The 22,201-nt window shown below is 36.3% G+C and overlaps 1 protein-coding gene across 2 annotated transcripts in view; it reads right to left on the bottom strand.

Annotated features, from left to right (window-relative positions):
- Window positions 1-20,337, bottom strand: part of KYNU (kynureninase) — a 318,611-nt gene extending 298,274 nt beyond the window's left edge. For both annotated transcript variants that reach the window (XM_053698265.1, XM_053698266.1), the window contains exons 1-2: window positions 20,214-20,337; window positions 3,076-3,287 (exon numbers count right to left, since the gene is read on the bottom strand). In XM_053698265.1, the coding sequence (XP_053554240.1) occupies window positions 3,076-3,244 (169 nt within the window). In that variant the 5' untranslated portion in view covers window positions 3,245-3,287; window positions 20,214-20,337. The remainder of the gene's footprint in view (window positions 1-3,075; window positions 3,288-20,213) is intronic.
- Window positions 20,338-22,201: the final 1,864 nt, after the last annotated feature.

Genomic DNA, 22,201 nt, shown 5'->3' with positions numbered 1-22,201 from the left:
TTATTATTATTATTATTATTATGCATAATTACACATTTTGAATTGAATGATCCTAATTGTTAGATAAGGCAAATTTAAATATATATTTTTAAGCCTGGGTAATAGAACTTTATTTCATAGTGTTATTTTACTAATACATTGTGAGATCTGTTGAACAGACATCAAATAGTGTGTCATTCCGCCTAACAGTGACATGACAGCTCTGACTCAAAACTACTTGTTGAAATCATTCTATTCAATGCTTTAAAATTAAATAATAGTCAGTTATATAGCTCTATGTCCCTTTAAAGGCACATGGTGCGTCATAAATCACTTACATTTCCAAGTAGAAATTTCTCTTTTTCAAATGGAAAGAGGCCCACATATTATCTATTTTTGGGTGATATTATATATTGATATAGATATATTGTTACTTGAATGGAATCTGTCGTTCCCACAGCATTTCATCAGCTATAGAAATCAGAGGCCCTTTATTTGAAAAAAAAGGTCTTTTTTCTGAAAAAGGATGACTCACATACAAAGGCCTCTGTTTGCTCACACTGTGCTATCCTGAGGTTATGTTTAGACTAAAGAAGTTCGAACTGACAAGAACAGTCTTTTTTTTAATAAAATACTCCCTTTTTCTCATTGAAAACATTCTTTTTTTCCAACAGAAACCAAGTATCTAAATGAAAATGTATTCATGTTTTATTGCTAGTGACAAATTTCTGTTTCTTTTATACAAAATTCCCCTTACTACAATACAATTTGCCTGTCCCTGTAGTAAATCTCTTTTCAGACTTGAATAAAATCACATTTGAATCATGAGCAAAAAAATGAAAAATTGAACTCTGCATCAATTTGTCTCTTGGCAAATATACAGGTTATACAGTTTCCCCCACTAATTGCATTGTAGCCCACCTACATACACCATTACACACATTTAGCACCAATGACTGAAAAGAGCGTGACTTGGCGCTTGCACAAAAGGAAATAATGGTGCATTAGATTAAGGCCTGCTTTTGATGTAGACATGCACATTCAACATTAATATAAACTTCATAGGTTTTTTTTTTTTTTAAGAAAATTGTTGAGATGTATTTTTGCATTAGTGCAAGAGCTGTAAGTCAGCTTTGTGTGGTACTTTCATCAGCTTAAGAGAGCGTCAAAAGCTTTCATCTGTTACATATTATGTAACAAATAAATGGTACTAACAGAAAACTACATTATTTTCATATTAATAAGCTTTAATTCCGTCCTTTGTATTGGTTGTTCAACATATCTTTTATCGCTCACATGTTATATTTACAAATGTTACCCCTGGCCCCCAAAAAGGGTTACAGCTCATTGCTGCACAATGTTTTAAAGAGACACTGTACCCCACTTAATAAATTGCAGTTGGACAATGTTACCATTCAGAGAGCTTGTCTGCCTGCTCTTGGGATAAAATGCTTATGCAGCCCATGTCCTGCTCCACAAGAGCTCCCAATCTGCATAAGCAATAGAAAAAATGTAGCTTATTGTATTAAGTTTTTTTTGATCAAAAAAGGTTTTTCAAAATGTATTTCATTCATTTTACTTAAAGTGAAAGTGTAGTCCAAAATAAACTTTCATGATTCAGGTAGGGCATGTCATTTTAAACAACTTTACAATTTACTTTTATCATCAAATTTGCTTTGTTCTCTTGGTATTCTTAGTGGAAAGCTAAACCTAGATAGGCTCATATGCTAATTTCTAAGCTCTTGAAGGCCCCTCTTATTTGATGCATTTGACAGTTTTTCACAGCTAGAGGGTGTTAGTTCATGTGTTTCATATAAATAACATTATGCTCACACACATAGATATATTTAAGCACTAATTTCCTGATATGCAAGTCTGTCAAAAGATCTAAGATAAGGTGGCAGTCAGCAGAAGCTTAGATACAAGGTAATTACAAAGGTAAAAAGTATATTTCTGCAACAGTATTGGTTATGCAAAACTGGGGAATGGTAAATAAAAAGAATCATCTATCTTTTTAAACAATAACATTTTTGGTGTTTACTATCCTTTTAAAATATGTGGTCATTTACATAATAAACCATTTTTTTCGCCTAAGGCTTGTGCTATGTCCATCTCTTCCAATATAGCTGTGATAGCTGTCCCTGTCATCCAGTAAGCAATGGATATCTCTGAGTATTATCTACACCCCGGTTTCTCAACAGCCGGGCCGTGGCCCAGTACCGGGCCATGATAGCCCTGCTGGTGGGCCCTGACCTGTCATGCCCCCACTGCACACTCTTACCCCACTGCACACAAGAGGCAGACTGAGACCAATCAAGGCCACAGGAAAACTGTCTCACACTGACCCAAATGTATTCAAATGTATGCAAATTAACATGGTAGCCTCCCTGCCCTAACCCCAACAAGCCCATCAACCTCCAGAGCCAGGACCCCCAACATTAAAGGCCAAAGAAAGGGCCCCCAACCTCCAGGGCCAGACCTCACACTCCATGGCTCTCACAGCGACAGACCCTCGGCAGGACCCCCACACTCCAGGGCCCCCACTAAACCCACACTGAACTGCTTAGTTACTGATAGGGAAAATCCCTGATGCTTACTATATATATATATATATATATATATATATATATATATATATATATATATATATATATATATATATATGTATATATATATATATATATATATATATATATATATATATATATATATATATATATATATATATATATATATATATATATATATATTTTTATATATATATATATATATATATAAATATATATATATATATATATATATATATATATATATATATATATATATATATATATACACAACTACCCGGGCCCTGGACATGTACAGCTAAAATTTACCGGGCCTTGAGGTCACTTTGGTGGAGAACCACCGATCTACACCAATACATATTTACTGATAGTTTTAAACTTAAACAACTTTTGACTACACTTTTTCATGAAAGAACATAGTTTAAAATATTTAATTGCTGATGTCCCATAGGTAAGATAGAAATATTTTGAGCACAATGTCCCTTTAATACTTGCGTTCATCTTTTAATAGGATTACACAAAATCTTACTTGTTGGTAGATCTGCATTTTTTGGAATGTGAAAACATTGTCTAAGGTGTCTTAATTCATCTCGCTCATCCAAATGAAGTGCCAGCGTCTCATCATGCAGGCTACATCCAAACTGAGATGCAATGTTTTGTAATGTATCCCGAGGTGATGAGAAAAGAGTAGAATTCATATTTATGAAGAGCTGAAGGTGATTCTGAGCCTTCAAATATTATCTAAAAGGAAACACATTTTGAGTGTTACTTAAAATAAAACAAATCTAATCTCCACAAAGGTTATGCATTTGTCACAAATCAGGTTTTTTTTAGTACTACCTGGTGTGTTTAATCTTCAGAAGGATAGAAACATGGATGCCTTAATAGACAGCTGTTGCCTGCTGTTTTATGCTGTATAATTTACACTAGTTAAAGCTACCTGAAACCAAACAACAGCGATCGTTTTCCAATTAAGTGTGTGTGACAGATACACTTGGCAAAAGTTTTCTTTTTTAGAATTCTAATTAGCAGTTTTTGAGGTGAGACAGTTTGCAAAACACCAATCCTCATTTTGAGAATAAAATAGTCAACTGAATATGTATAGGTGTGTATATATATATATATATATATATATATATATATATATATACCCGTATATATATATATATATATATATATGTATATCTATCTATCATCTATCTATCTATCTATCTATCTATCTATCTATCTATCTATCTATCATCTATCTATGTATGTATATATATATATATATATATATATATATATATATATATATATATATATATATATATATATATATATATATATATATATATATATATATATATATATATAATATATATATATATGTGTGTGTGTGTGTGTATACATATATTATATATATATATATATATATATATATATATATATATATATATATATATATATATATATATATATATATATATGTGTGTGTGTTTATATAGGTATAGCTGTGTATAATAAATAGATAGATAGATAGATAGATAGATAGATATAGGTAGATAATGTTGTTTATAATAATAATAAAAAAAGAACAATGAGAAACCAGGCAGCACAGGAAGATGGTAAGGCAGTTGTTAAAAGAAAGCAGCCCAGTTTGGTAATGCAGTGTGGTTAGTAAGATCATGTCAGGGGTATAGTTATTTTTGAACACTTGTAAAGGACTGAAAAGAGGTAATGTGAGCATGAATATGGACAGAGAGAATGCTGGGAAGAATGGGTCGAATTACAAGTGGAGCATTTTTTAACGATCCTGCTCGATCGTTAACTCCGCTAGAAGCTTTTTTGCACTTGTAAGATAGCGTTTGTAAGTAAAAAGATTTTGCTAAACTGATGCACGCAAAAAGTCAAACTTAGAATATCGTGACCGTGTTAATGTATTACTCCATAAAACACCCTACTTGCGTGCAAACCTGATCACATATACTCAAGTGCGCTAACCCGGCATAAAAATATGAATATTTCCCATTCCAATGTTCTTCACATAGCAAAATATGTTCTAAATATTTAAATACATACACATATATATGTCCAAAAAGTATAAGCACAGGCTCTCAGTAACAGCAGCTGCCAGGGTGCACTTTAAAAATAGTTTAAGTATCAAGACAGGAAAAATGGCACTCGCTGGACATTCATAAAAATTATACTTTATTCCAAACAGATTAAAATGGCATAACGTTTTGAGGTTATTACAACCCCTTTGCAAATGCCAGGTCAGTGTGAACCTAAAAACAAGTGGTTACATCGTCTCCCAACCTACATTATATAGCCATGAACAAACACGAACTTCACACATGCCGCCATCATCAGAACGCACGTGGAAGTATGCATGCGTATATATGAATGTACAGCAACCAGACAATCTCATCCGTTATAACGCTGCCAACCACTAATGATAACATCATAAAGTACGACGTAACATGTGGTACAACCGAACAGAGGGCAGGTTGTCATTATTATTATCGGTTATTTGTAGAGCTCCAACAGATTCCGCAGCGCTAGTCATGACAACATTGTACACAATATCCATGTAGCGAGACGAAATTTCAAATATAACAAACATGATAAAGCTTTGGACGTTACAGAGTACACATATAGCTAAACGGCTAAACTTGAAACATTTCAACTTAGTCGAATCTACGAGAAAACAAATAGATTATATGTAAATGCTATTCACATTAAATCATATTAAGTTATAAAACATTTAATACCATAGGTGTCTTATCTGATATACTTAAGTTAGAACACTGTTTAAACTTGCATTATTGTGTCTTACAAAATTTAATATGATAAAAGGGGACAGATCTGTGTATTTAAGGAGAGATAAGGCAATCATACTTCTAGTGGGACACCCCTACTCTATTATCCTAAGATATAACATGTGATAAAACTTCACAATAAAAACTATTTCTTCGGTCACAATCGAAGTATGGTAAACATCATGGAGAATCTACTAGATCGGACAATCATGTAAAGTCCTGCTGAAAAATCTTGAAGAATTGCACATTATCCATAAAATGGACTAAAATCTATAACTGTGTTTAGTCCCTTGGGTACCAGGGTTTCCAAAACATTTATACATCTTGTTTCATGGCAAAGGAGCATATAACCTCTGTTTCTCCACACGGTGGTGGTGGCACATGATCAATGATCATGGTGCGCAAACTGGATATACTGTGCTTCTGTTGTAGAAAATGTCTCGCAACAGGTTGATCTGAATCACCCTCTTTATATGGTGATTGACCATCCTCTCTCTAAAAGTAGTTACTGTCTTGCAAACATATACCAGAGAACATGGGCATATAAGAATGTATATTATGTGGTTGCTAGTACATGTTAGCCTGTGACGAATATCGTATCTTCTATTTGTATGTGGGTGTTGAAATGATGCACCCCTCAACATACTATTGCATGTTATACAGCTTCCACAAGTAAAACATCCTTTCTTCGATTATTGCAGCCAAGTACTCTTTTGTTAACATGTCGTTGGATCAGTCTTAACCAGCAAGTCCCTCAAGTTTTGGGCTACCATCCTGGGTGTTTTCATATTTTGAAACAGCAAAATTGTATCAGATTCAACCCATACCCTGTTTTTGCACACCGATTGTGTCAGTCTCTTTTGTGATGGTCCATAGGTAGTGACAACATTGATAGTAGTTTGTTCAGTATTTGTATTGATCATCCTCTTTCGTAGTTGATTATTGGGCGTACTCAGTAGCCCCTCTTTAATGTTGTGTACCAACTGTATATCATAACCCCTGGCAATAAGTTTATTTGCCATTTCCTCCAATTGGATCATCATAGTAGAATGCTCACTGTTATTACGTATCACACAAGTGAGTTGAGAGGTGACAATACCCCTCTTCTAAAGATATGGATGAAAACTAGAAGCTGACAATAGTGAGTTATGATCTGTTACCTTAGTATATAATCAGGTACCAAACCAACATATGTCCCCCTTAACAACGTTGATGATATTCAAATCTAGAAAATGTATAGAAGTGTGATCATATTCTAATTTAAAGCATATAGGGCTATCCAGGCTATTTAAATCAGCCATGTTTGAGCCCATTGCTGTGCCTGAAACTTGTAGATAATAATCCACTTCAAATTTAAAATAATTATTTTCAAGGCACAATTGAAGCAAATTCAATAGGCGGACCTGAGTAAATGTCACAATTATATAGCATAGTCCTGCCAGCCCCCACACCTCCCCCATGGGGGATGGAGGTGTAGAGACTGTCTACATCCATGGTCACCAATATTTCATCTACACACAGATCAGAGAAATCACATAAGGTATGTATTAAGCTTGGTGAAACTTTTAAATATGATGGAGTTCCTTTAACAACCGGTTGCAAATGATGATCAATATATTTGGCTGTATTAGATGACAAAGAGTCCCTAGCAGAGACAATAAGCCACCCTGGTGGTTTAAACATGCTCTTGTGTATTTTAGGTAATAGATACAGTACGGGTACTTTCAGTGTATCACAAATCAAAACATTTGATATACCACCCAGGATGGTATATCGAAGAGCTCAAAATGTGAGGGACTTGCTGGTTAAGACTCATCCAACGACATGTTACCAAAAGAGTATTTGGTTGCAATCATCGAAGAAAGGATGTTTTACTTGTGGAAGCTGCATAACATGCAATAGTATGTTGAGGGGTGCATCATTTCAACACCCACATACAAATAGAAGATACGCTATTCGTCACAGCCTGACGTGTACTAGTGACCACATAATTTACATTCTTATATGCCCATGTTCTGTGGTATATGTTGGCAAGACAATAACTACTTTCAGAGAGAGGATGGTCAATCACCATTCTGCCATCAGGAAAGCATATAACGAGGGTGATTCAGATCAACCAGGGATTGATGAAGTTTTCTCTCAGAAATACTCTTTACATGCTTTGAATTGTATATATATCGTGTGAGAGACCGCCTTTTGTAGGAGACTTTTTCTATTAAATCTTAAACCTTTTACGTGAGTTGTAGGTGTGTTTCTTTGTTTTTATAACACCACTGGAGTTAGTACTATGTTATCTACATGGCACACATGCACTAGTGCTGTCTAGCTGTAAAAAACTGTCAAAATGCATTGAGATAAGATGTGGCCTTCAAGGGCTTATGCATTAGTATATGAGCATAACTAGGTTTAGCTTTCAACAAAGAATACCAAGAAAACAAGCAAATTTGATGATACCGTTTTTGACTAGACTGTCCCTTTAAGATAGAAAAGTGAAATTATTATTTATGATGGGCTTTAGTTCCGTGAAAACAGATGAAAGTGCAGAAAAGGCGTAATTTAGTGTTGGCAAAACAGCTGAGAGTTGTTGTTTTACTGGAGGAATTCTTTAATGTATGTATGTAATATAAGGTGATCAGATTTTTAAAATGAAATCCGGGGACATTATTTTTTTTTATTGGCAAATGGTAAAAAACTATCACCTAGATTACGAGTTTTGCGTTAGGGTTAAAAAGCAGCGTTGAGAGGTCCCAGCACTGCTTTTTAACGCCCGCTGGTATTACGAGTCTTACAGGTACAGGTGTACCTCTCACTTTTTTGGCCAGACTTGGAAATAATGCAAATCCACTTACGTGAATTGTGTATCCTCTTTTTTCAATGGGACTTGCATAGTGCCGGTATTACGAGTCTGACAAAAAGTGAGTGGTAGACCCTCTCCTGTCAAGCCTGGTACCGCATTTTAAAGTCAGTAGTTAAGAGTTTTACACTAGAACGCCGTAGCATAAAAAATCTTAACTAAAATGCCAAAAAGTATATTTACACCCATAAACTAAAACCTATTTACCCCTAAACCGAGGCCCCCCAACATGCAAGCACTAAAATAAAATTTTTAATCCCTAATCTGCCAAACCGGACATCACCGCCACTATAAGAAACATTTTAACCCCAAAACCGCTGCACTCCCACATCGCAAACACTATTTAAATATTATTAACCCCTAATCTGCCGGCCCTAACATCGCCAACACCTACCTACATTTATTAACCCCTAATCTGCCACCCCCAAGATCCCCGCCACTATATTAAATGTATTAACCCCTAAACCTAAGTCTAACCCTAACCCTAACCCCCCCTAACTTAAATATAATTACATAAATCTAAATAAAATTACTACAATTCACTAAATTATTCCTATTTAAAAATAAATACTTACCTATAAAATAAACCCTAAGATAGCTACAATATAACTAATAGTTACATTGTATCTAGCTTAGGGTTTATTTTTATTTCACAGGCAAGTTTGTATTTATTTTAACTAGGTACAATAGTTATTAAATAGTTATTAACTATTTAATAACTACCTAGTTAAATAAAGACAAATTTACCTGTAAAATAAAACCTAACCTAAGTTACAATTACACCTAACACTACACTATAAGTAAATAAATTCCCTAACCTAAATACAATTAATTACAAAAAAACAACACTAAATTACAGAAAATAATAAAATAATGACAAGATTTTTAAACTAATTACACATACTCTAATCCCCCTAACAAAATAAAATGCCCCCCAAAATAAAAAAAAGCCCTACCCTACACTAAATTACAAATAGCCCAAAAAAGGGCCTTTTGTGGGGTATTGCCCCAAAGTAATCAGCTCTTGTACCTGTAAAAAAAAGTACTAATACCCCCCCAACATTAAAACCCATCCACCACCCACACAACCAACCCTACTCTAAAACCCACCCAATCCCCCCTTTAAAAAACCTAACACTAACCCCTTGAAGATCACCCTACCGTGAGACGTCATCACCCAACCGGGCAGAAGTGGTCCTCCAGATGGGCAGAAGTCTTCATCCAAGCAGGGCAGAAGAGGACCTCCAGACGGGCAGAAGTCTTCATCCAAACAGCATCTTCTATCTTCATCCATCTGGCGCGGAGCGGGTCCATCTTCAAGACATCTGACGCGGAGCATCCTTCTCGGCCGACAACTACCCGACGAATGAAGGTTCCTTTAAGTCAATCAGCCAATCGGAATTAAGGTAGGAAAAATCCTATTGGCTGATCCAATCAGCCAATAGGATTGAGCTTGCATTCTATTGGCTGATTGGAACAGCCAACAGACTGCAAGCTCAATCCTATTGGCTGATTGGATCAGCCAATAGGATTGAACTTCAAACCTATTGGCTGATTGCATCAGCCAATAGGATTTTTCCTACCTTAATTCCGATTGGCTGATAGAATTCTATCAGCCAATCGGAATTGAAAGGACGCCATCTTGGATGACGTCACTTAAAGGAACCTTCATTCATCGGGTAGTCGTTGGCCGAGAAGGATGCTCCGCGTCGAATGTCTTGAAGATGGACCCGCTCCGCGCCGGATGGATGAAGATAGAAGATGACGCCTGGATGAAGACTTCTGCCCATCTGGAGGACCTCTTCTGCCCGGCTTGGATGAAGACTTCTGCCCATCTGGAGGACCACTTCTGCCCAGTTGGGTGAAGATGTCTCACGGTAGGGTGATATTCAAGTGGTTAGTGTTAGGGTTTTTTTAAGGGGGGATTGGGTGGGTTTTAGAGTAGGGTTGGCTGTGTGGGTGGTGGGTTTTAATGATGGGGGGGTATTTGTACTATTTTTTACAGGTAAAAGAGATGATTACTTTGGGGCAATGTCCCGCAAAAAGCCCTTTTAAGGGCTATTTGTAATTTAGAGCAGGGTAGGGCTTTTTTTTATTTTGGGGGGCTTTTTTATTTTGTTAGGGGGAATAGAGTAGGTGTAATTAGTTTAAAAATCTTGTCATTATTTTATTATTTTCTGTAATTTAGTGGGGGGTTTTTCCATACTTTAGATAATTTTATTTAATTGTAATTAATTGTATTTAATTTAGGTAATTAATTTAATTGTAGTGTAGTGTTAGGTGTAATTGTAAATTAGGTTAGGTTTAATTTTACAGGTAAATTTGTCTTTATTTTAACTAGGTAGTTATTAAATAGTTAATAACTATTTAATAACTATTCTACCTAGTTAAAATAAATACAAACTGCCTGTAAAATAAAAATAACCCTAAGCTAGATACAATGTAACTATTAGTTATATTGTAGCTATCTTAGGGTTTATTTTATAGGTAAGTATTTAGTTTTAAATAGGAATAATTTAGGTAATTGTAGTAATTTTATTTAGATTTATTGTAATTATATTTAAGTTAGGGGGTGTTAGGGTTAGGGTAAGACTTAGGTTTAGGGGTTAATAACTTTTGTATAGTGGTGGCGACGTGGGCGGCAGATTAGGGGTTAATAAATGTAGTTAGGTTGCGGCGACATTGGGGGCGGCAGATTAGGGGTTAATAAATATAATGTAGGGTTAGGCGATGTTGGGGGCAGCAGATTAGGGGTTCATAACTATAATGTAGGTGGCGGCGGGGTCCAGAGCGGCAGATAAGGGGTTAATAATATAATGCAGGTGTCGGCAATGTCAGGGGCGGCAGATTAGGGGTTAATACGTGTAAGATTAGGGGTGTTTAGAGTCGGGGTTCATGTTAGGGTGTTAGGGGTAAACATAAAAAGTATTTCCCCATAGGAATCAATAGGGCTGCGTTAGGAGCTGAACGCTGCTTTTTTGCAGGTGTTAGGTTTTCTTTCAGCCGGTTCTCCCCTATTGATCTCTATGGGGAAATCGTGCACGAGCACGTTTTACCAGCTCACCGCTAACGTAAGCAGCGCTGGTATTGAGGTGAGATGTGGAGCTAAATTTTGCTCTTAGCTCACTTTTTTTGCGGTTAACGCCGGGTTTGTAAAAGCCCGTAATACCAGCGTTGTCTGCAAGCGAGCGGTGAGCTTAAACTGCTTGTTAGCACCGCACCCCCGTTAACGCAAAACTCGTAATCTAGGTGTATTTTATTAGCATATTTAACTACACTTATATCAAATAAAAAGTGACTAAGCATAATGTGTCCAGTATGCTACTAGTGCTGACTAAAAAACAAACAAACAAAATCACAGATACAGTGGACGGGTCCCAATTTGTTATATACTACCAATAGTGCAACAATAAAATGCTCTTACTATGTATTTACCCCTTGCAAATGGAATAAACACATAGTTACAGCTCTAGTGCTGCAATGCAGAATAAAAATTGAAAATGCTCTTTCTAAATCATGAAAGAATCACTATCGGCTAGATTACGAGTTTTTGTCGGTAAGGCTGTGCGGTGCTAACAAGCCTTTTTTTCTTACCGCTCACTTAAGCCAACGCTGGTATTACAAGTTTTCTTCAAGCCGGCGTTAGCCTCAGAAAAGTGTGCGTTGAGCAAAATTTAGCACCACATCTCACTGTAATACCAGCGTTGCTTAAAGGGCCAGTAAACCTCAAAAATAATGTTATATAATTCTGCACATAGTGCATTATCGGCTAGATTTAGAGTTCTGCGACCAAAGGTGTGCGTTAGCTACGCATGCTTTTTTCCCCCCGCACCTTTTAAATACCGCTGGTATTTAGAGTTCACAGAAGGGCTGCGTTAGGCTCCAAAAAAGGGAGCGTAGAGCATATTTACCGCCACTGCAACTCTCGATACCAGCGGTGCTTACAGACGCGGCCAGCTTCAAAAACGTGCTTGTGCACGATTCCCCCATAGGAAACAATGGGGCTGTTTGAGCTGAAAAAAACACCTGCAAAAAGCAGCGTTAAGCTCCTAACGCAGCCCCATTGTTTCCTATGAGGAAACACTTCCTAAGTCTGCACCTAACACCCTAAATACTTACCTGTAAAATAAACCCTAATATAGCTACAATATAAATTATAATTATATTGTAGCTATTTTAGGATTAATATTTATTTTACAGGCAACTTTGTAATTATTTTAACCAGGTACAATAGCTATTAAATAGTTAATAACTATTTAATAGTTACCTAGTTAAAATAATTACAAAATTACCTGTAAAATAAATCCTAACCTAAGTTACAATTAAACCTAACACTACACTATCAATAAAGAAATTAAATAAACTACCTACAATTATCTACAATTAAACCTAACACTACACTATCAATAAATTAATGAAATACGATACCTACAAATAAATACAATTAAATAAACTAACTAAAGTACAAAAAATAAAAAAGAACTAAGTTACAAAAAATGAAAAAATATTTACAAACATTCGAAAAATATTACAACAATTTTAAACTAATTAAACCTACTCTAAGCCCCCTAATAAAATAACAAAGACCCCCAAAATAAAAAAATGCCCTACCCTATTCTAAAATTAAAATAGAAAAGCTCTTTTACCTTACCAGCCCTTAAAAGGGCCTTTTGCGGGGCATACCCCAAAGAATTCAGCTCTTTTGCCTGTAAAAAAAACATACAATACCCCCCCAACATTACAACCCACCAGCATTCTATTGGCTGTTCCGATCAGCCAATAGAAGCGAGCTCAATCTTATTGGCTGATTGGATCAGCCAATCAGATTGAACTTGATTCTGATTTTTCAGAATTTTCCTACCTTAATTCCGATTGGCTGATAGAATCCTATCAGCCAATCGGAATTCGAGGGATGCCATCTTGGATGACGTCATTTAAAGGAACCTTCATTCGGACTTAGGACGTCGCAAGAAGAGGATGGATCCGCGCCGGAGGTCTTCAAGATGGAGCCGGTCGTCATCGGATGGAAAAACATAGAAGATGCGGCTTGGATGAAGATGTTTGCCGGTCCGGATCGACTCTTCTGCCCGGATAGGATGAAGACTTCTGCCCGAAGATGGAATTCTTTAGCCGCCGCTTGGATCCAGACTTCAGCCGGAGGATGGACGTCACTCTTCAGCCCCCGCTTGGGCTTGGATGAAGATTTCAGAGGCTCTTCTGGACAGATCGGGACCCGGTGTGGTGAAGACAAGGTAGGGAGATCTTCAGGGGCTTAGTGTTAGGTTTATTTAAGGGGGGTTTGGGTTAGATTAGGGGTATGTGGGTAATGGGTTGTAATGTTGGGGGGGGGGGTATTGTATGGGTTTTTTTTTTACAGGCAAAAGAGCTGAATTCTTTGGGGCATGCCCCGCAAAGGGCCCTTTTAAGGGCTGGTAAGGTAAAAGAGCTTTTCTATTTTAATTTTAGAATAGGGTAGGGCATTTTTTTATTTTGGGGGCTTTGTTATTTTATTAGGGGGCTTAGAGTAGGTGTAATTAGTTTAAAATTGTTGTAATATTTTTCTAATGTTTGTAAATATTTTTTTATTTTTTGTAACTTAGTTCTTTTTTATTTTTTGTACTTTAGTTAGTTTATTTAATTGTATTTATTTGTAGGTATTGTATTTAATTAATTTATTGATAGTTTAGTGTTAGGTTTAATTGTAGATAATTGTAGGTATTTTATTTAAGTAATTTATTGATAGTGTAGTGTTAGGTTTAATTGTAGATAATTGTAGGTATTTTATTTAATTAATTTAATGATACTGTAGTGTTAGGTTTAATTGTAACTTAGGTTAGGATTTATTTTCCAGGTAATTTTGTAATTATTTTAACTAGGTAGCTATTAAATCGTTATTAACTATTTAATAGCTATTGTACCTGGTTAAAATAAATACAAAGTTGCCTGTAAAATAAATATTAATCCTAAAATAGCTACAATATAATTATTATTTATATTGTAGCTATATTAGGGTTTATTTTACAGGTAAGTATTTAGCTTTAAATAGAAATAATCTATTTAATAAGAGTTAATTTATTTTGTTAGATTTAAATTATATTTAATTTAGGGGGGTGTTAGGGTTAGGGTTAGACTTAGCTTTAGGGATTAATACATTTATTATATTAGCGGTGAGGTCCGGTCGGCAGATTAGGGGTTAATACTTGAAGTTAGGTGTCGGTGAGGTTAGGGAGGGCAGATTAGGGGTTAATACTATTTATTATAGGGTTATTGAGGCGGGAATGAGGCGGATTAGGGGTTAATACATTTATTATAGTAGCGGCGAGGTCCGGTCGGCAGATTAGGGGTTAATAAGTGTAGGTAGGTGTCGGCGACGTTGAGGGGGGCAGATTAGGGGTTAATAAATATAATATAGGGGTCGGCGGTGTTAGGGGCAGCAGATTAGGGGTACATAAGTATAACGTAGGTGGCGGCGGGGTGCGGTCGGCAGATTAGGGGTTAAAAAAATGTAATTGAGTGGCGGCGATGTGGGGGAACCTCGGTTTAGGGGTACATAGGTAGTTTATGGGTGTTAGTGTACTTTAGAGCACAGTAGTTAAGAACTTTATGAACCGGCGTTAGCCCAAAAAGCTCTTAGCTACTGTTTTTTTTCTGCGGCTGGAGTTTTGTCGTTAGATTTCTAACGCTCACTTCAGCCACGACTCTAAATACCGGCGTTAGAAAGATCCCATTGAAAAGATAGGTTACGCAAATGGCGTAGGGGGATCTGCGGTATGGAAAAGTCGCGGCTGCAAAGTGAGCGTTAGACCCTTTAATGACTGACTCCAAATACCAGCGGGCGGTAAAAACCAGCGTTAGGAGCCTCTAACGCTGGTTTTGACAGCTACCGCCAAACTCTAAATCTAGCCGTATATTAGCCAAACTTTGTAAAACATAATATACCCTTTTTTTTTTTTTTTTAAATATTTTTTATTGAGGTTTTGCATAACCAACATAAAGTAAAACATAGTCCGCCTTTAGATAACAGAAGAAAGATACAAGCATAGTTGAGCAAAATAATTCAACAAATATAAAATACACAGTTAACAGGCTGATGAAACCTGGATTTTGTAATACAATAGTATAATTGTCTGACCAGTTAAGAACATATTTCTAGGCCAAATGGTCTATGAGCATATAAGCTAACTGATGGTCAGATGGATAGCTCTTTATGAGCTACAAAAAGCAAATTAATGAATATATAGTATGGGGAAGGGGGAAAGTCAGCGGGTAAGCACCGCTATTTAAATGAGGAGCAGAGTGGGAGGGCGGAGCCATAATATACCCTTTTCATTTTTTAAAAAAAACGGCTGTTTTACAGACCCGCTCTCTGTGCTCTTCTGAGCGGGTCTGTTTGTTTCACACAGCGCATCGGGCTAGCTGTATAGTCACAGCCCGGCCCGACCGCGCCATTATACACAGTGCAGCTCGCTCCTAAATACTTACTGATAAAATAAGCCCTAAGCTAGCTACAATATAACTAATAGTTACATTGTAGCTAGCTTAGGATTTATTTTTATTTTACAGGCAACTTTGTATTTATTTTAACTAGGTTCAATAGTTATTAAATAGTTAGTAACTATTTAATAACTTCCTAGTTAAAATAAGTACAAATTTACCTGTAAAATAAATCCTAACCTAAATTACAATTACACCTAACACTACACTATCATTAAATTTATTAAATTAATTACCTACAATTACCTACAATTAACCACACTTAAATTAAATAAACTAAAGTACAAAAAACAAACACTAGATTACAGAAAATAAAAAAGAATTTGAGCTTGAATTCTATTGGCTGATTGGAACAGCCAATAGAATGTGAGATCAATCCTATTAGCTGATTGCTTCAGCCAATAGGATTTTTCCTACCTTAATTCCGATTGGCTGATAGGATGCTATCAGCCAATCGGAATTGAAGGGTCGCCATCTTGGATGACGTCACTTAAAGGAACCTTCATTCTTCAGTCGCCGTCGGATGGAAGAGGATGCTCCGCGTCGGATGTCTTCAAAATGGACCCGCTCCGCTCTGGAAGAAGATAGAAGATGCCGCCTGGATGAAGACTTCTGCCGGTCTGGAGGTCCTCTTCTGGCCGGATCGGATGAAGACTTCTGCCCCTCTGGATGTCCACTTGTGCCTGGCTGGGTGAAGACGGCTCAAGGTAGGGTGATCTTCAAGGGGGTAGTGTAAGGTTTTTTTAAGGGGGGATTGGGTGGGTTTTATAGTAGGGTTGGGTGTGTGGGTGGTGGGTTTTAATGTTGGGGGGGTATTGTATTTTTTTTTACAGGTAAAAGAGCTGATTACTTTGGGGCAATGCCTCGCAAAAGGCCCTTTTAAGGGCTATTTGTAATTTAGTATAGGGTAGGGAATTTTATTATTTTGGGGGGCTTTTTTATTTTATTAGGGGGATTAGATTAGGTGTAATTAGTTTAAAAAAATTGTAATTCTTTTTTATTTTATGTAATTTAGTGTTTTTGTTTTTTTTTGTACTTTAGTTTATTTAATTTAATTGTAGTTAATTGTAGGTAATTGTAAGTAATTTTAGGTAACTTATTTAATTAATTTAATGATAGTGTAGTGTTAGGTGTAATTGTAATTTAGGTTAGGATTTTTTTTTACAGGTAAATTTGTACTTATTTTAACTATGAAGTTATTAAATAGTTAATAACTATTTAATAACTATTGTACCTAGTTAAAATAAATACAAAGTTGCCTGTAAAATAAAAATAAATCCTAAGCTAGCTACAATGTAACTATTAGTTATATTGTAGCTAGCTTAGGGTTTATTTTATCGGTAAGTATTTATTTTTAAATAGGATTAATTTATTTAATAGTAGTAAATTTATTTCGTTTTATTTAAATTATATTTAAGTTAGGGGGTGTTAGGGTTAGGGTTAGACTTAGGTTTAGGGGTTAAAAAATTGAATATAGTAGCGACGACGTTGGGGGCGGCAGATTAGGGGTTAATAAATGTAGTTAGGTGTTGGCGATGTTAGGGACGGCAGATTAGGGGATAATAAAATTTAACTAGTGTTTGCGAGGCGGGAGTGTGGCGGTTTAGGGGTTAATAAATTTAATGTAATACTTATTATTAAGTGGCGGCGATGTCCGGTCAGCAGATTAGGGGTTTAGTTAAGAGGTTTATGTTCCGGCGTTAGCCCATAAAACTCTTAACTACTGACTTTTAAATGCGGTAGGAGTCTTGCCAGGAGAGGGTCTACCGCTCACTTTTTCAGGCGATCGTAATACCGGCGTTAGGCAAATCCCATTAAAAAGATAGGATATGCAATTGACATAAGGGGATTTGCGGTATGCTAAAATCGCAGGAAAAAAAGTGAGCGGTAGACCCTCTCCTGCCTGACTCGTAATACCAGCGGGCGTTAAATATCAGTGTTGGGACCCCTCAACGCTGCTTTTTAAGGCTATCGCAAGACTCGTAATCTAGCCGTTTGAATTTCATGTCACATTTAAGTGCTCATAATATATCAACCATGACATAATCTACCCAGGATTTTTTTTTAGTGCACAATAGAGCAGCACTTTACAGTGTCAAGACTGATCAGTAGATATAATGGGAGCTGTAAATGGTAAAAAATGTATATATATGGGGAGCATAATTTATATCTTAGCCTTTCGTGTGCCCATTTATCATCTGCTTTAATGAAATTTGAAGTTCATAAGTAAGAAACTGTTTAAGGCTATGAGACCCTCTGCACTCCTGTTTGTGTTTGATCTGATGTCATATTTTACCATAGTTTCCCTTAGGCAAGTAAAAGTTTAAATGGTCGTGAAACGTTTGAGTAAACAACGCTGCCATCAGTATATGGTGGAAAGGGTTATACAAAATTCAGATTACTTATAATAACAATATACATTAAATGTATGAGAGCAACATAACAGTAACAAAGACTATATAAATCATAGCGTTTGAATGTGTAATTTGGCACCTGAAATATCATGTATTTCACACTGAAATTATTTAAAATACAATTAACCCCTTGTCTCCCAAAATGAATGCATAATTATTGCTATCTTAGGATTGGTCCCTAATACCGGAGTGCCACAACCTGGATCTTCTCTATCATGTCGTTGGTAAATATCCCCTTCTGTATGAGGATATCGCACAGCTCGGCCAGCTGCAATCCCTCAACTAGCTCCACTCTTCCCTCCTGCGCGCTGTCTGCTGGCGTAGAACGCTCGGCTGGGAGGAAGTTAGTTACCAGGTGAAAGATCACTGACACTTCCTCCCAGCGCTCAGTCTTCCCGGGGACATTTCCGGGGACATAATTTGTCCAGGGACAGTCTCCTCAATCCGGGGACTGTCCCCGGAAACGGGGGGGGGGGGGGGGGGGCCTGGTCACTCTAATGTAATATGCAGGGCCTGAGACATCTAAATAAAAAACAAACACTTAAAAATATAATTATGTCAACAATATAATAAAGGTGAATAAAAAAATTGCAAAAAGTAAAAATACAATTCTGTAATTTTCTTCTTGTGCTGCTTTTTGTATATAAATATGGGTGTAAACCCTGTAAAGGGCTTAAATATTTAGGGGGTCAATCACAATCTTTAAGCAATTTACTCCTAAAATAGCTTTTTTTTGCTTTCCAGCTAAATTACTCTGCATTTTTGGATCCATGCCTTAAAAACCTGCAGCCATAAAACGGATTTCAGGATGCCTTGCACATGTGCTATGCAATATGATTCCAGGTCTTGCATTTGAAAAGGCAAAACTGGCCTCAAAAAGTGTAAAAAAAATTCTCTTGAAAAAGGATAGTGACCAGCGAGAACTTTTCGGCACAATATTAAAAACATGGCTTTTATCAGGGAGCCGAAAAAATATGAAAGTGGCTTTTTCAGCCAGACATAAAAGCCTTAAAGGCCTCAGAGAAAATATCATGATTGGCCACTTAGTAAAAGTCAACTCCAGAAGAGCAATATACTATTGGGAGCTAGCTGAACACTTCTGGTGAACCAAAGACAAGAGAATAACCACAGTTGCCAACATTTTAAAAACAATTCCAGGGACACTTTGCAGCAGAGCAAGCAAACAGGTTACCGGAGTATTGACGACCTACTGCTCCGCCCACTCAGTTATGCTATCAAAACATACCCATTTGATAGTAATAGTATAATAGTATCCATAGCTTATTATACAGATTACAGCACCAATCTCTTACACCTACCTCATAATGATGACAATACCAGTCTCTGGAACATATTCTGGGCATATAGTTATTGTTATAACACAACATCATAATTAGCCAGACAAATAATATGTGAACCTATTCAATAATAATAATTATATATAAGTAATAAACTATATCTATCTATCTATCTATCTATCTATCTATCTATCTATCTACCAAATATTGGCACAAGATGTAACATTTACAGTGACAAGAAAATCCAGGGACTGTCTCTGGAAATCAGGGACTGTTGGCAGCTATGGAAATATGTGTGCAGCCAGCATTCACCAGCTACTTCCCAGTAGTAGATTAATGCTACTCGAGTAGCAAAATAGCATGTGCTGTCTGAGCTATGAAAGCTTATTTTGAATTTTTGACTTCATGTACATTTAAAGGATACATCTTAGAAGAGAATTATAAATGAAAGGAAAAAGGCCAGGAAAAGAAAACATACAGGTATTTAAGATTATTTAAATGAAAACGAATACAAATGTGGATTCAATTCACACAGCCATATTAATTGTTGTTATTGCCTAATATTAGTTGATAATAACAAATGTCCTTAAGCCTAAAAAGAAAAAAAATATTTTTTTTCCATTCAAAAATATTTTTGTAACAAAAATAAAAAGCTAATGCATTTTAAAATACCATCTTTTTGATGAACCAATGAAAGGGCCACTAAAAGAAACCTGCTTTTAAAAAACATGAAACATCTAGCCTCAAAAATAAACAAGAAAATAGTCAAAAAATGTAATATGATTTTAAACAGGCAACATACTCACCTTTTATCTTCTAACTGCTAAAATGTTGTAAATCCTCTCTCCAATAAGATAAAAGAATAAGATCTTTCTTCACAGTATTATTGTTAAAAAGCTTTTCAAAGAGTTGTGGACATTGTCCCCGACTAGCAAGAAGCTAAACACAACTTTAAATATCTACCTCTTTTGTCAGCAAATAGTTTTACAATAGCAAAGGTTAATAAACCATTGCTCTGCAAATAAAGCCACATGAACTGATTAACTACAACAGTTTAAAAACACAGAAACTTGTTATTGCAGTAAACATGATAGCAGTGTAGTAATCAAAATACACATTCATCAGGTGATGGGGACATTTTATTGATAAATCGACTAGGTTTTTATAAATAGAAAAAATTAACTTGAGTGTCCAATGGAAAAACAATACAATATTTTATTTTTCCTCTGTATAGAGCAAATGGAGGGCAATGTAGCCACATTTTAAGGTCCCACTAATATTTTATGTCATACACACATTTTAAGGTCCCACTAATATTTTATGTCATACACACATTTTAAGGTCCCACTAATATTTTATGTCATACACACATTTTAAGGTCCCACTAATATTTTATGTCATACACACATTTTAAGGTCCCACTAATATTTTATGTCATACACACATTTTAAGGTCCCACTAATATTTTATGTCATACACACATTTTCAAAACCTTATCATTTTTGATTGTACAACAACTATTATGACACCTAGGTGTCCAACCCTAGGGGGCGCTATAATATGGCCAAAGTATTGAATGAGTTAAAAATGCAAAGTGTATGGATCTATCTCATATAGAACAATCTGTGAGTATAGTGTAGCTATAATAGGTAAGCTGTCACAATATAACCTATATAGGTGATAAACATATACATAAATCACAGAGAAATACAACCAAATAATTATAGTCACCAATCATAAGAACTAATCGTAAGTATAAAGCTGAGTCTTTATGAGGGCTTGTGGCACAAGTTCAAGTAATCAAGATTGTCCTGATGTATTCATCATTAGTTGTAACTCATCTGTTTATGACAAATGTGGCCAGTGCAAATCAATTCAGATGAATATGAGCAGCTCCTCTCATGGATATACAGCAAACAACAGGAATCTGTGAAAAGGATCACAAAGAGAGAGGGCTCCTCCTAGTGCAACACTGCAAAGATAATAATAAAACCGATATTGTACTAAAATGATACTCACAAGGGGAGCAGCACCAATGTGGTAATTGATGCCAGATGGGGAATCACAGTGACCCAGCTACACTGATCCTGCAATAGGATGTTGGGATCTAGGATATCTAGGTGGTGTGGTAGATAAGACAGGCTCAGGCTTCCATATGGTACAACATATTTATTAAAATGGTTTGTAAAACAAAAGGGTTTTATGACTTCACCCAAATAAATATAAAAACAAATGTTGTAACAGATTGCAATGCGTTTCTCAGCCCAACTGGCTGTTTCCTCAGGCATCTGTTCAACTAATGCAAGCCCTGGCTTTTAAAACTGTAGGTAAGACTACTGCATCTCTGTGGATAATGGAGGAGAACCTCCTTTTACAAGTGCAGGCACTGTTTGCTGAATTTGAGCTCCAGATGCACTGTAGATTTTGATCGGCTCATGAAAATTGTGGGCAAGGAGGAGGAATGGGCTGAGACGCCTAAGGTTGAAGACGCTATTTCCGGGCTCCAACATAGCGGGCTTCAAGGGAGTGAGGGCTACGCTCACAAAGGGGCTCACAGGGGGCAGCAATCCTTATATGGAGGAGATAACAGCAGGAGGACAGAAGTGTGCCACTACCGAGACGCTGCATAGGAGTAGTAACTGTGCCGGGAAGGATCCTCAGCCCAGCGCCTGCACGCCAGAGGTTATTTTGGGCCTACCAGCAGCCGTCTCCCTGCTTGCCGAGTCAGACCCCACATTGCATGGGGACAGAGCATTGGTGGCTATGGTCGAGCAGCTATACCCTGGACCGTGAT

Source organism: Bombina bombina, chromosome 1 (assembly GCF_027579735.1).
Source record: "Bombina bombina isolate aBomBom1 chromosome 1, aBomBom1.pri, whole genome shotgun sequence".
NCBI lineage: Eukaryota > Metazoa > Chordata > Amphibia > Anura > Bombinatoridae > Bombina > Bombina bombina.
This window is presented reverse-complemented; position numbering and strand designations above follow the sequence as displayed.